At 49.5% G+C, this 15548-nt stretch overlaps 1 protein-coding gene and 1 pseudogene across 1 annotated transcript; one reads left to right on the top strand and one right to left on the bottom strand.

The window, feature by feature from the left end:
• The first annotated feature begins 953 nt into the window (after positions 1-953).
• LOC105820274 (chitobiosyldiphosphodolichol beta-mannosyltransferase-like) lies at positions 954-6931 on the top strand. Its single transcript, XM_012657096.1, is given in 8 exon segments — positions 954-1028; positions 3149-3297; positions 4770-4859; positions 5228-5338; positions 6070-6191; positions 6345-6383; positions 6671-6730; positions 6912-6931. Coding segments are annotated over 8 exon segments (666 nt in total).
• Positions 6932-7342: 411 nt separating this feature from the next.
• LOC105819411 lies at positions 7343-14126 on the bottom strand (annotated as a pseudogene).
• Between the last annotated feature and the right edge of the window lie 1422 nt (positions 14127-15548).

Here is a 15548-nt window from a genome sequence, read left to right as displayed (position 1 = left end):
CAGACTTGGACTGAGCCATGCTACCAGTATCCCAGGGTCTCCAGCTTGCGGTCAGCCTGTCATGGGACTTCTCAGCCTCCTTAACTGCATCAGCCTATTCCCCTAATAAATCCCCTCTCATACGTATATATGTGTATGTGTATATACGTATACATATGTACTTATATGTGTACACACACACACACGTATATATAGCTCCTATTGGTTCTGTCTCTCTAGAAAATCCTGACAATATGCCCTCTCAGGCCATAAATAATTCCACATAGCCTTGGCTTTGTTTCTCTGTCCATCAGAGGGTCACTTGTCAGGCCTTTTAAAAATTTAAGAGACAGTTTGTTTAATATAACATGACAAGCAAACTCCAAGTAGCATAACAAGTACCTAGAGAATGCATCTCCTAATCTGAACAATTAGTTTGTAATTAATCACTTTAATAAGTGCCCAACTATTTCCAGGATCCACCTGAACCAACCGAAGGAGTATTCCTCTTTATGGGACAAAGAACCCGGGATACTGCTCTAATTGTAAGGGTATCCTTTCCTATCCACCTTGAGCCACAGTTACGAGTTTAGAAGACATTTTATTCTTCCTTTACAGAGGCGAGAGATGACCCTCTGGTTCGTGGATCCTCAATGGCATCCCTGGGTGCATTGGCCTTGTTCTAGCATCCCCACAGGTTTTATAATGGGCCTTGCAAGTTCAAAAATTCCAATTCCAAGGATTCAAACTAGAACAAGCTCATAAAACCAAATGTTCCTAAATGTTCTGTCTATCCCAAAGCAGCTAACCAACACATAGTTCTGTGTCAGGGAGGATCCACGTCTTAGGTAGTTTTGGGGTGGGGGTAATTTGTGTAGAGTCTTGCACATGATGTGCCAAGGGTAGAATAAGCAGCAATCAGAGAGCTTTAGGGAAGATGCTAAAGCCTGTTGTACACCAACTATTGGGTGGTCATGGGTCGCCACTTCAAGAGTCGTTTGAAAGAGAGAGACATGGTGCTAAGGGGTGGGGAAGAAGGGCCTTTCCTGGTAGGCACCAGTAAGCAGGGTGAGGACCCAAGAGTCCTACAGTCAATATGAGCCCAGCAGTCCCCCATTGTACACTCTTGTCCTGAGACTATTCATCTGGGATCTCCACGCAGTCCTGTGGAATTTATCTGTAGTCTTCACTCAGTCCTTCTTGAGTGCCACGCACTAACCCCCTCTCCTTCCCCGGCTAAACCTGCCACAGAGCGTTGGTGGTCTCTGAATTGTATCCAGGTTCGCCTTGTTCACTCCTGGTTCTGATGTGGCTGTGGCTTGTCACCCTTGTATCCTCGAGAATGGTGATAAAGCCCCACAGAGTCATGGGGATGGTCAAGATAACGTCATAGGGCCCTTTCCATCTGGGTTCTTTGTTGCAACTCCTTTTCTTAGGCCCCACATCCTGCTGGAACAGATGTGCGGTATGGAGTTTATGGTGGCCTGGGCTGCAAAGGAACCCAGAACATATGCGAGTACTTGATAATAAGAAAGCAACAGATAAGTAAGAAACCTCTTGGGGTTGGCATGAAGCTACTGGAACTGCCAGATAACTACGTTGATATGGCTTGAGTCCTAGGATCTGGTGGATTGCAGAATTGCAGCTCTAGGGTTCATCTTGATTCTTGGAAGGGCTTCAGGCCACTTGAAGCCTGCTTATGGCAAAGTTTTATTTAGTGTTGCTAGTGCCACAGTTTTCCTTCCACCACAACTTTGGAGGCTGTAAGGGATGTGTGGTTTGTAGTTAATATTTATGTTGGAAAAGTTGTTCCATAAAATGTGCACATTAGTCTCAGTTTAGATATGAGACTATCTTTTCCAGGGGAGGAATGCAATCTCAGGGCCGTTCTGATTGTGGTACCTTCTGCCTTCCAGTAGGGTTGCCTCAGGCTGCCCAGAAAATGAGAGTCACACAACTCAGACCCAGCTGTCACTTCTAAAGCTCCAGTCATCTCTTACACGTGCTGCTCTGCATTGCCGGTGGCACAACAAAGGCAGTGCCCACAATGATAAACTGATGGGAAAACCCAGGTGCACACCAAGCATCTTCTATTCTCTCACGCTCCTTCACCCAACTGTGCCCCTTCGTAAGATACCCAGGCTTGGATGGACAGGGGGAGGAAGGAGGGCCCTAGGGACCGTGGGTCACCATCTCAGTGGAGACGATAATTAGATAGAAGCAGCCGGCTGCTGTCCGGCAGGCTTTTTCATATCAGGGCCCCATTTTGTAGGCCCCACGGTAGTTCCTAAGGCAGAAAGTGACAACGGGCTGAGGAAGGAAGCAGGGAGCGTATAGATGTGCTTACATGTGGACGGCTTCATCGCGAACACTTCCCTTTATGAACTTCAACAGCTTTAACTTAGTAAACCAAACTTCCCTGTATAGTAATTCATACATACAAATCCAATACACTAAACTTATAAATACTACAAATCTAAAGGTCTCTTAGCTGTTTCAATACTAAGAATATTAGTAAGCTTTCAACTTAAATTAAAAAATCTAAATTGCTCAAGCTTTTCCATAACAACAATAAGTCTGTTTCACTGTCTTTTTTTTTTTTTGATGTACCATAATGTATTTTTTAGTCTCATCTTAATGGACAGATTCTTCCTGATTTTTTTACTTTTACAAATAGTGCAGCTAAGAGCACAGCAAACATCCGTCTTTTACACACGTCCAGCTTCTTAGGATAAATTCCTAGCAGTGGAATTGCTCTATCAAAGTTCCCGTACTTGTAAAACATCATGGTGTGTTACTGGATAGCCCTAGAGTAAGGTTGGTCCATTTTATCCCACATCAGGTGGAGGTGTTTCTTTTCCTTCACTACTAGCTGCTGTTAGGCGTTTTTAGAGTTTGCGTTCTGATTGGTGACAAATGGCATCTCATTGTTCCATCTTTTGTCTCCTTGCTTATTAATGATCTTGGACTTTTCATGCTGGTCACTTCTGTTTCTTTTATGACTTTTGACACCGATTTTGGTGGCAGAGAGGGTCTGTCTTTTGCTTATCATCAAGAGCTCTGTAAAGATAATGACCTCTTTACCATTGGGTTGCGACTGTTTTCACTCAAGTTTACTGTTGAGGACAGTCTGAGTTTCCTCCTCTTCCTTCAAGACTCTCTTTCCTAGAACCCCCCGGGCCTGCCCAGCATTACTGTCTGCTGGTTTGTGGGCTGCCTTTGTGGAAGCAAACTTGTCATTGACTGGCACAACTATGGCTACTCCATTATGGGTCTGGTGCACGGCCCCAACCACCCCTTCATTCTGCTGGACAAATGGTGAGAATCTGGGGGGAGAGTGCAAACATCTTCCCCAAAACCACATGAGGGTGGGTGGCAACAAGGGCCTGTGTGGCTCCGGAAACTGGTTCCCTGTGTGCTCTGGAGGAGTAGGGCAAGGCTGGCACATCGGGCGGACACTGGTTACCAGCGATAGAAACAGGCGCAGCAAAGGGGCCATCTGCTGACCCATGAAACTGAAAGGTCCCGAGAAGCGGCTGGCTTCGAGCTCCAGACAGTATCACTGGAGCCTGGCTCATGTCTCTTCACATTCTCTTCTGGCGGTGTTTGGTGGTTCCAGGAGCTTTCCGACCTGCCGTCCCCACACCTTCAGGACTGGGTGGGGACAGCAAGCCTCTCTGATTGTCTTGTACCTGCCTTCTCTGATCTGTCCACTGAGGCAGGGACTGCCGTCCCTTGTTGTCTCAGGCTTGGGACAAGTGCACACTCCATTGAAAGAGCTGGGTCCCAGGGGGCATCCAGACCCCAAGGACAGAGCATGTGTGAGGGCAGATCCCCAAATAAAAACCAGGTGCCAATGAGAGGTGGAGAAGTGGGCCGTAGCCACTGCAGCTGATGCGAACGACTGTGGCAGCAGGTTGGACCCGGAGCAGGAAGGGTCATTTGTCGTACTCTGGGCCCCGGTATGACGCCTGCCTTGGTGTACACTTCCAGCCGCAGGCCATTGGCAGCTTCGGCCTTTGCCCGGATGGGCCTGCTCACTGGTAGTGGTCACAGTAGCAGTGGCAGCACCTGCTGCCTGCTGGGGTCCAGGTCAAGCCCCTTTTGCATTTTACCCATTCAATCTCCATGCACCGCAGTGAGGCTGTACTGTGATTACCCTCCTTCCACATGTCAGGAAACTGAGGCTGAAAGAGATTCTGCCTCTTGCCACATAGCTGATAAGTGTGAGGACCAAAATTCAGCCCTAGGCAGTCTCATTTCAGAGCTTTTTCTGCATCCTGAGGGTGGAACAGCCTGTAATATCCCGATGGTGTTAAATGACCTAGAATCGCTCATCCCCCTTTCCGGTTCTCCCCTGCGATCAGGGTTCAGTCTCAGTTTGGAGCTAACGTGTTTTTAATGCCTGTCTGATGTTCACGGAACTCCCTTTGTACCATGTTGAGAGCGAGCCCCACAGCCTTTGCTAGAGGGGCACAAGGTGGCTGAGATACGACAATGAGGCCTTTATTGTATTTCTTTCTACAGCAAGAGAGACTGGATTTTCACTTTGGCAGTGATATACGGTTTCCTTTTGATGTAGTTGTATTTAAGCTGAAAAGAGGTATGACACAGAGGAAGGTTTGAAATAGCAGTAGTGTGAGTAGAGCTCCAGAATCGCAAGCTCTGGGAAGGTTCGGGAGACCCCAGCTCTGCAGCCTCTTCTGTGTCGAGGGGTGTCGACTCACCCTGCGGTTGTGGTGGTGGAGCCTGTCCAGGGCTCCAGGCTGATCAGTGACACGTCTTTTCAGGTATGAGAAGCTCTTTGGACGCCTGTCCCACATGAACCTGTGTGTGACCAGCGCCATGCGGGAAGACCTGGCAGAGAACTGGCGCATCAGGTATGAGGTCCTGGGATGACGTCAGCCCGAGGGCAGGTCCTGGGATTGGCTGGTACAAGAGCGGCAGTGCCTGCTACCGCATGCTGGCGAGGCATTTTGAAATACGAGGGGATGGGAGATGGTAATTGGTTTCAGGAAGCCGAGGGAGGAGGAGGTGGGGTTTCTTTCCTGGCCAGCCAAGTGGTCCAGGCAGTTTTGGTCTTAGAACATCTCTCGGCGCTTTCCCAAGTAATTGTAAAGCTTCTTATTGTCACTGTCTGAGACTTGGGTTTCCCAAGCGTCCTTTTTCTGGATCTGCCGGGATCCCCTATTCCTTAGGCCTCTCTCCACTCCTCCCCAGAGTCCCGACCACAACAATCTCGTTGCAGAGCTGTGACCACCTACGACAAGGCAGCAGCTTTCTTTAAAGAGACGCCCCTGGACCTGTAGCACGAGCTTTTCATGAAGCTGGGCCGCACTCACGCTGCATTCTGGGCCTGGTAGGCCGCATCCTCAGCTGCCTTCACTGACGCCCGCTGCCGTCCCGGCCTCTCCTGTCTCCCCCTGCAGACCCCAGAACCCATGAATCCAGCAGTTGGCAAAGGCCACAGGCTTGCTGCCTGTTTTTGCAGATACAGTTTCACTGTCACACGGCACCCGCGTTCCCTTCCGTGTGGCTGTGGTGGCTTTCGAGCTGCAATGGCAGCACTGGGTTTTGCAGGAGAGAGCCTCTAGCCCACAAAGCTTACAGTATTCACTCTCTGGCCCGTTAAGAAATGCTTGCCGACCCCTGTGCTATCTTACCCTCCTGCCAGTGGGTTCCTGTGCCCATGGCAGGGTCAGTGGACCTGTGTGTCCCCTGGGGTGTCTCATGGGGCTAGGAAGGGACCTTTGTCCACACATCCTGTCGTGTGCCCCTCAGTAACCTGGCACGGCGGTGGGAGGGGCATTACAGCATCCTCGTCTCACGTTTCGGGAGCGGTGAGAATGGGGAGCCCCACGGAGGAGAGGACTGGTCAGTCTCGTTTGCTGTTGTAACCTCAGCACCTGGCAGCAAGCACTGCTGAAGGGAGCAGGCCCGCACCTGGGCGGTAGGGCTGGCCTGGTGCTGCTGCCATGGTCAGGTACCCCAACCTTCGGGAGCCCGCAGGCCTTGCTGTGGGGAGAGGTGGCCGTCCTGGGCCGGGGCCTGCTTTGCAGCCTCTCAGAGGCTTTTTCTCTACTTCTTCAGCGCAGACCTCAGGGACCCAGCCATGGAGAGGTCAGCCTTCACGGAGCGGGACGCTCAGAGCGGGGTGGGGACGTGTCTTCAAGGGCGGCCAGCCCTGCTGGTCAGCAGCACGAACTGGGCCGGTATGTGCAGCCCCGGGGCACTTGGGGCTTTAATGACGGACACCCGGCCAGCCCATGTGCTCCCTGCCCCCTTGCCTGATGAGAAGGGGAGGGCGTGGCAGCTGGGAGGGAGAGTCTAGAAACAGCCCGTGACACTCCTATCTCTTCTCACAGAGGACGAGGACTTCTTCATCCTGCTGGCAGCTTTGGAAAGTAGGTGTGTGGCTGTGGTGGGGGTTCTGGGCTCGTTGGGGCCGCTGAGCTGGGAGATGCTCTCCTGGCCTTACACTGGGTGGGCCGGCCCAAGGACAGCCCAAGGACAGCAAGGGTGTGGAGGTGGGCAGCTCCGAGTCCCTGTTTGGGTCACTGAGTGGTCAGGTCCTCAAGCTGAAGTGTCGCCTTCAGGGAGCATCTCAGAGGCTGGCGGCCCCGTCGGAGCAGCACCTTGCCCACCTGCCAAGGTAACCCTGGTTATGGCTTCCTTGTTTTTGTAAACACAGAGTTCGAACAGCTGACTCTTGTTGGAGACAGTCTTCCTTCTCTAGTCTGCATGATAACAGGTACTGCCTGGGACACTCGACATCTGCGTGTAGCTGGGGGACGGCAGAGGGGGTGGGGGCGCAGCCGTTACCATGTGCTTTCCATGGGACCTTGTCTCATGAGTCCTTGCTGCAGCTCTGCAGTAGGGTTTTCTGTTGCTTCGTATGGGGGAAACTGAGGCTCAGAGGGGCCTCCTGGCAGGGTGGGGAACCCGGATTTGAATCTCAGCTAGCAGCACTGCAGAGATACCGAGCGTTCCCCTTTTCCGGTGGTTTTCAAACATCTTTTCATTTTTCAAATGAAAGAGCCCACCGGTCAATGTGAAATTGCTTTCGAAGTCCCAGAGAAAGGGAGAAAGGCAGAGGGAGTTCCTGGGCCAGCGGCTTATCCCGCTCTCTCCCCTCCTGGCCCCGGCTCCAGGGGCACCTTGGTGCCCACTACACATGCCACACAGCCTGGGGGCCCTGGCAGGGCAGGGGGCAGTCCCTGTGTCCCCCCGCACATGGCACAGATGGAGAAACCAGATCTACGCGGTTGGTGTTCTGGTGCCAGGCCAGTGTTTGTCCAGCCGTGGTTGCAGCCCGAGGCCCCTCGCTGCAGGTTGCAGGGCCTCAGCGGTCAGCGGTCAGCGTTCACCCCTGGCACGTCTCTGGGTTGCAGACGGTGAAGGCAACGTAGACGTCAGGAGCCTGCTGGTTCCTCCGGCAAGCAGAGAGCCTCTGCAGGACCCTGACCAGCGACAGGATGATTTCTGGGCAGTACAGCACGTCTGCTGAGGTTACAGCGTCTGGGTGGAAGGCGGAGAACTGAGGGACCGTCGCGACGTGCCAGTCCAGATGGGCCACTGTCGCCCTGGGGCTCTCTGAGACGGCGGTGATGTCTGGCTCTAATGATAAGCCATTGAGAAGGACGTTCCCTCGGAGCTGCTCAAGGACACGGCTATGACAGTCACTGAAGATGTAGGCTCTGGGATGGCACGTCTTGCAGATGGCCAGACCCGTGAGGCCAGCTCCATGGCCGAGCTTTAGGACAGTCCTGTCAGTGAAGGCTGCTCGGTCCTCTATGGCCCATTCTGCGAGGCAGAGGGTGGCGTCCCGCGTGACGGAATCCGATGAGTTCCTTAGTTTCTCCTCTAGGCTCTGCCCGGGGAAGGAGCCCAGCTCCACAGCAGCTGCTCAGCGCTCTCCTCTGGCGCCATGGCAGGGCGGGGCCCCTGTTTCACTTTCTTATCATTCATGCGTTCATTGCAGTAGCACTTTTAACTTCCTTCAGAGACCTGGCTAAGTGCTTGGTGCAAGAAGCCTAGCTTTCAGCCTGTCTCAGCTTTTGACATGGCTTCCTCAAAAGCTTAATAGTCATTTCTAGGTTTTGACTTAAAGGAGGCATTTGACTCTTGTTTTCACTTGAACCCTTAGAGGCCACTGTAAGGTTATTAATTGGCCTAATTTCAATATTTTTGTGTCTCGGGGATTAGGGAGGCCTGAGGAGAGGGAGCGAGACAAGGAAATAGCCAGTTGGTGGAGCAGTCAGATCATACACAACATTTATTGACAAAGTTTGCTGTCTAATATGGGCCTGGTTTGTGCCGCCCCCCAAACAATTACAATAGTATCGTCAAAGACCACTGATCACAGATCACCACAACAGATATAATAATAATAAAAAGTGTGAAATATTGCAAGAATTATCAAAGTGGGACACAGAGGCACAAAGTGAGCACATGCTGCTGGAAAAATGGTGCCAATAGACTTGCTCGACACAGGGTTGCCACAAACCTTCAATTTGTAAAAAATGCAACATCTACAAAGCATAGTAAAGTAAAGCACAAATGAGGTAGGCCTGTAATGCAAATCTTGATTCCTAAGAAAATACACAAAATCACTAATATGTTTATTTGTATCTAATACAAGAAAATGTTTTTGTTTTCGTTTTGACACAGAGTCTCGCTCTGTCCCCCAGGCCACAGTGCTGTGGCGTCAGCTTAGCTTACAGCAACATCAAACTCCTGGGCTCAATCAATACTTCTGCCTTACCCTCCTGAGTAGCTGGGACTACAGTCATGTGCCACCATGCCCGGCTAATTTTTTCTGTTTTTAGTACAGATGGGGTCTCACTTTTGCTCAGGCTGGTCTCAACCTCCTGAGCTCAAGTGATCCTCCCACCTCGGCCTCCCAGAGTGCTAGGATTACAGACGTGAGCCACTGTGCTCGGCCAAGAAAATGGTTTTAAAATACAATATTAATATGATCAATAAAGCTATAGAAAAAAGTCTAATTTTTTATGCAGTTAAAAGAAAACCTGTCTCTCTCACTGTCACTCCCATTAAGTATGTGTGGTCAAATCATACTCTAGAGCTGTCCAGTACAGTAGCCACTAGCCAGATGTGGCCACTGAGCACTGGAAGTGAGACAGGAAACCAGCAGGCCCAACTTGTTAAAAAAGTTGCAAAACCTGAACTAAGGCCTCTGACAAAAACAGGAGAACAGGATGCAGCAAAAAAACTGGTTAAGACCAGTAAGAGCCAAGATGGCGATGAGAAAGACCTCTGCTCACCCTTGTAGTTCATTATACTCTGCTTATAATGTATTAACAGATTAAAAAGAAACTCCCACCAGCACCTTGACATTTTACAATTACCCTGGAAGTTACCTTATGGAAGAGGAGAAATTCCTGATTCCTGGAAATCTCCACCCTTTTCCCAGAAAATCCATGAATAATCCACCCCTTATTTAGCATGTAATCAAGAGCGAGCCGTAAATAGAGTTCACCAGCAATGTACATGGGCTCTTCTCTGTTGCTCTGGGAGACAGCCACTGCTCTGTCTGCGGGGTAGCCTGCTTGCTGTTTAATAAACTTTGCTTTCATTTCCAACTTACGGTTCGAGCTTGAATTCTTTCCTGAACAAAGCCAAGAAGCTTCTTGGCCTTCAGGTAGGACACCAGTTTTGGTGTTCACTTTTCAGTGTCAAAATGTGATTAGCCTAATTGAGAAATACTACAAGTACAAAGCACACACCAGATTTCAAAGACAGTACAATTAACGGATTGTGAAATGTCTCATTGATAATTTTTACATTGATTACATGTTGAAACAACATTTTCAATATCGGGGGTTAAATAAAATATATTATTAAAATTAATTTCACCTGTTTTTCTTTACCTTTTAATGTGACTATTAGAAAATTTCAAATGACATATGTGGCTCACCTATTTTGGTTGGACAGTACTGGTCTAGAGTCATTCATAGTTGTGCATTCTATATGTTGCGATGGAATTCCTTAATCTGATAGATGGATTGGTGCTTTTTCTCTTAAATTGATGGCACTTAATTTCTGACAATTAAAGGTCCTAACATCTTAAAAGATGATAGCTTTCTGCTATTAGACTGTTCTTGATGCAGATGCTGCTAGAGGAAAGGAGAGAGTCAGCTCTATCTTTCCAGAAATCTCAGTCTCCAAAGTTTTGTAAGAGTTTCATTTCACACCATTAAACCATATAATGATGTCATACCATTAAGTACAAGATTCATAGACACAATTTCTGGCTGAATAAAATGGTTCCATCTCGTTTTGTTTAATTTCTAGTTATGTTAGGACCCACATAATTCCCCAAGTTCAACTGACTTTGAATTTACCAAAACCTTCACCTAATAGGAAGCAGTTTTGTTTACTGTTGAGGACTGAACTCTGACCTTTTTCTTTTGCCCAAGTTCCTTTCTAAGAGACCTGGTGAGTCACACCTGCAAACGATAAAAATGTCACTAAACTGGTTTCATTAATCCAGTGTAATGTGGTTTACTTCCCAACCTGATTCTGGCACGGCATCATGTGAGAGATAGAAGATCCCCTTATCTTAAGTCAGGCATCCTAGCTGACCCCTATCTTAACTCAAGCGTTCCTTCCCACTGACTCCAGGTCTTTACACAAAGCTTAACTCTTTCAACCAATTGCCCGCTAAAGAATCCCTAACACCCACCTATGACTTGTAAGCTCCTGCTTCAACATGTCCTTCGTTTTCGGCCCAATGTACACCTTCCATGTGTAGATTTATGATTTTACCTGTAATTCCTGTCCCCATGGATGTACAAAAACCAAACTGTAATCTGGCCACCTCAGGTGCATTTTCTCAAGACCTCTTGAGAATTTATCCCTGGGGCCACCGTCTCACACATTCCGCTCAGAACAAACCTCTTTAAATTATTTTAGAGTTTGCATTTTTCTGTGGACACTAGTAATTGCATTTTTGGCTTCATGGTCCACGAAAGGGGAGTCAGGAGACCTTAACCCCAATAACTTGAACAGGAAAGTCCTGCGAAGACCTGTTAACTATTTAAAGGGGATAAGTGCTCCGAGGGAGTGGAAGAGACTCTGAAGAACGTCCTAGGTAGGGGAAGAGTACTCAGGGAGGCACTAACTTGGAAGAGGGGGCCGCCCCTCCCCAAGGCTAGGACGCCGGTGTGATTGCTGCCGCTGGACTGCGGAGAAGCTCAGAGGTTGGCCCGGCCCAAGCTCGCCCACAGTCAGCAGCTGAAGCTGGCAGGAAGGACACCGCGGGCCAAGTCCGGGAGCCAGTCTCTCCCGCAGCCAGGGCGCCGGTAAGCAGAAGCTAGAGCGCAGGAAACCACGGGCATCCACCGGTGAAATTGGCCCCCATCGCCCCTGCTGGTAAGGCTTAATTACCATCATGCCTGTTGCACAGGAGAAATGTTCTACACTGGCCAGCAGAACAGGAAGGGTGGATTTGGAGCAGGCAGGCATTAAGCGACAACAGGCACATTTCCTCTGAAGGTGGAGAGTTTGATCTTTTGCTCTTGGGGGATTTTTCAACAGGTCCGTAAAAGACTTTTCCCTGGAAAGAATTTTCCCAACGTCCTCAATGAGGTTTTGCAAGTCTCCTGGGTCAGGATTGCAGGTGAGGCCTTTTATCTTTTAAGTCTCCTCATAGATCTGGCCATGAGGAGAGTTTTTGTTGTTGTTGTTTTGTTTTTCTCCTTAAACATTTAAGGAATAGCCCCAGGATCACTCTCAGAAAACAACAGGCGTTGAGTCATCTCTGGTACCCCAATCCCAAATTATACAGAGTAAGGACCAAAATGTTTAAAATTAACTGGTGTGTGTGTGTGTGTGTGTGTGTGTGTGTGTGTAGGGGGAGGTTGCAGTTCTCTTCCTCACCCAGACAGGAGTATCCACAGAATGTCTATCTGGCCTAAAGGAAAATACATGCACATGAATATTCCCAACATTACTCATAATGGCCAAAAAATGGAAACAGGCTGAGCACGGTGGCTCACACTTATCATCCTCGCACTCCCAGAGGCTCTCTCTCTGATTTTTCTCTTTTTTTCCTCTCCCTTTCTGTCTTCTAGTCTCATCCCCTCTGCTGTCTTTGACCAGTTCTTTTGCTGATGGCATTTCTGGGAAAATCCCTCCCTGATTTGGCTCCTAAACACAGAACCAGGAACCTGCCATCCCAGCCAAGATGGGAGGATGTGAGTTCTCCTGATGGTCCTGGAAGGGGCTGTTTGCTCATTGCAAGCAAACACCCTCAAAGCCAAACAAAAAGTACCCACAGGTAAACAGCGTGCGACACAGCCCCTTCAGCGGCCACTTAGCAGAAACCCAAGCCCATGGCAGGCGGAAGAGCTGGACTAGGAGGGATGTGGCAGCTGTAGCCCCTGCCCACCCCTCAGCAGGAGTGGTCACCTATGCTGGAGGCCAGGAGGAAGGGGCCAGGTGGCTACACTGGCTGGCAGAGGGCAGCAGGGACCACAGGCAAGGCAGCCCAGGTGACACAAATAACAAGTACTTATTTATTATGGGAATTATCTCTATCCTGCTTTTATGATTATAACATGCACAAAACCAATTAAGAGGATTAAGAGAGAAATAGCAAACATTTCACCATCAATTTTAAGAATATAACATAATAATCTATAGAATTAAAATAATAAGCATCACTTTTAAATAAGTTACTTCTACATCATGAGTACTTTAAAGTGTAACTAGTAAAGAGACAGCAAAAGATATGTAAAAATGAAGATGAAGAGAGGAGGAAGGCACACGGAGACCTGTACATCCATAAGCCGGAACAAGAAACTGGAGTCACTCTTGACCTGCTCTTGGGCTCCACATCCAAGATCACCAAGGTCTGGGAGGTTCTGCTGCCCACATGTCCCTCCTGCCTGCTCCCTCTGGAAAGCTACAGGGCCCAGACCTCCATCCTGCCCGCCTGGATCACGCCCCAGACACTCCACTCCCCTCCCCCAGGCCCCTTCCTCTTGCCACCCAGAAGGCTCTCTGACTCGCACACACCACCCACCTCTCCAAGCTCAAAAGCCCTTCCATTGCCCCCTCCGCCCTCAGGACCATAACACAGGCTCTGCCCCAGCCCCATCTGCCAGAGGTTCCCTTGCCGTCCCCACCCAGCTGCCTGGCAGCCAACTTGTAACAGTTCCTTTTGTCTCAGGGGCTTTGCACATACTGTTCCTTCTGCTAGAATGCCTTTCCCTCTTCTTTTGGTTACATTATTTTTTAATTTACATACAGTAAAACCAGAATTTTTTGTGTACAGTTCTATGAGTTTCAACACATGTACAGATTCATGTCCAGCACACGACGGGCCACACTCCACAAACCTCCCTCGTGCTGCCCCTTCGTTGTTCCCGGTTTCTCCCCCCCTTCCCCCTGCAGCCACTGTCCTGCTCTCCATCCCTACAGTTTTGCCCTTTCTAGAATGTCGTAGAAATGGAATCGCACAGTATGTAACCTTTTAAGACTGATTTCCTCCACTCAGCAAACTGCCTTTGAGAGTCGTCCATGCTGCTGCATGGATCAATAATTTGTTCTTTTTTATTCCCGAGGAGTAGTCCATGGTATGGATACACCACGGTTTGTTTATCTAATCTACAACTGACAGGACACTGGGTTGTTCCCAGTTTGGGACAATTATGAATAAATCTATTATGAACATTTGCATCCAGGTTTGTGTGTAGACACGCGTTTTCATTTCTCTTGCATAAACACATAGGAATGGGATTGCTGGGTTATGTGCTAAGTGTGTGTGTAACTTTATTAAAGAACTGACAACCTCTGTTCCAGTGTGGCCGCGTCACTGTGCTTCCACCCTTCGTGTCTGGGCGTTCCAGTTGCTCTGCATCCTGGCCAGCACTCCATGTTGTCAGGGTGTTTCCTTTCACTTGTTAACTATTCTAGCAGATGTGTAGTGGCTTCTTTCTGCTCTGGACAAAATCCAGGTCCTCCTCGGATACTCCCCACCCTGGAGCCTCCCCGTGTCCCCCTCACTCCTCAGGCTGGGTCCACCCTTTCTCCGCATCCTCAACAGAACATTTAGATCCCAGGACTGAAGCATTTCTCTCTGCTTCCCTCTCCCCCGAACCTACCACCTGCTCCCGCCCCATATACGCAGACACAGAGGTACACGAGTGTGCGCGCGCGCACACACACAGACACACATACACAGACACACACACACACACAAATACACAGCCTCACGAGACTGCGTACTCCCCAGGGCCAGGGGATGTGTTTTTATTTTTGTATTTTCTGCCCTACACAATGTCTGGCTTTAATCGGGCATATTATGAATGAATGAATGGCAAGGTGGCAGGGAGAGGAAGGGACGTGAACACACATTTACAAATAGATTGTTAACTCCCCTTTCTGAGTCTTCTTAATATGCCACTCAGGAATTCCAAAGCCCCGTGGGAATAAGACTCAGTCCCTGCCCCAGAAGACACCTGTTCCTTCGGAACCAGTGAGGCACAGAGACCAGGGGAGGCCCCTAGTTTCCTCAACCTCCACATTCGCTTCCCGCTTCCCTTCCACTCTTCCCGCCTTGACTCCTGGATTCCCCAGCTGCTGTCGTCCGGCACACCCCGTCTCGCACTCAGCCAGCGGTTCTGGAGTCATAAGGCTGGGCCCTGGGGAATAGGGCCAGACCTGGCCACTCCCCAGAGCATGTGTGTGTGTGTGGTGAGGGGAGGTGGACTCCAGCCTGGGGGTTCCCCACAACCATTGCTCCCACCCTCACTCCCAGGCCAGGTGGCCCTTCACACACAGGCCTGTGCAGACACATCCAGATGACACAGGGATCGTGCCCCAAACTCCCTAGAGGGAAAGACTTCAGCAGTCACATCGCTAGAGGACCAAGCAAAGACAGCCCCAAGTCGCTCGCAGCAGCCTCGCCTCAGTGGAAACTGATGCCCTCCGCGCCCCTGTTGGCACCTCGGGTAGGGCATGGGGGGGCCTCCCAGGCCTGTTCTGAGGAGCTGCCAGCATCTTGGGGCCCAGCTCAAGCACGTTCTCTCACTGGCCCCTGAAACAACTGCAGAACTAATCTCTTTGTGAGGCCTGTTTCTGTCCTGCCCCCTACACTGTTTTTTGGACCAACCACCTCTTGGTCTGGTTGGGCCTCTTCACTGTTGAACACATTGATTGTCACACTGGAAAAAAAGATTTTCCTTGGGGCCACAGTGTTTTATTATGAACACAGAATAAAAACTTAAAAAACAAAATGATCCTTTCTAATTTGATGAAAAACTTGTTATTTTTTATTGTTCTCTGTGCACGTGTTGCATGTAATTCAATTGTCAATATGAATTGTAACAATTAGAACATCGACAAGTAGGATTTTCATGAACCGAATGCAGGTGACCCCCTGGGCCACCCACCATGTAACATGCATGCTACAGCATGGCAGCTGAGTTGCCTGCACACCCTGTGGCTCCCAAGGTAGAGACGGTGTGATCACATACGCTTCACGAGGCCCAGGCTCAAAACTATCGTGAGTTAAGTACAACTCACATGGCAGTTAATGCGTT

The sequence above is a fragment of the Propithecus coquereli genome, unplaced genomic scaffold, assembly GCF_000956105.1.
Source record: "Propithecus coquereli isolate 6110/MARCELLA unplaced genomic scaffold, Pcoq_1.0 Scaffold1, whole genome shotgun sequence".
In the NCBI taxonomy this organism is placed as follows: Eukaryota; Metazoa; Chordata; class Mammalia; order Primates; family Indriidae; genus Propithecus; species Propithecus coquereli.
The sequence above is the reverse complement of the archived record's forward strand: the minus strand, read 5'-3'. Positions and strand labels throughout refer to the sequence as shown.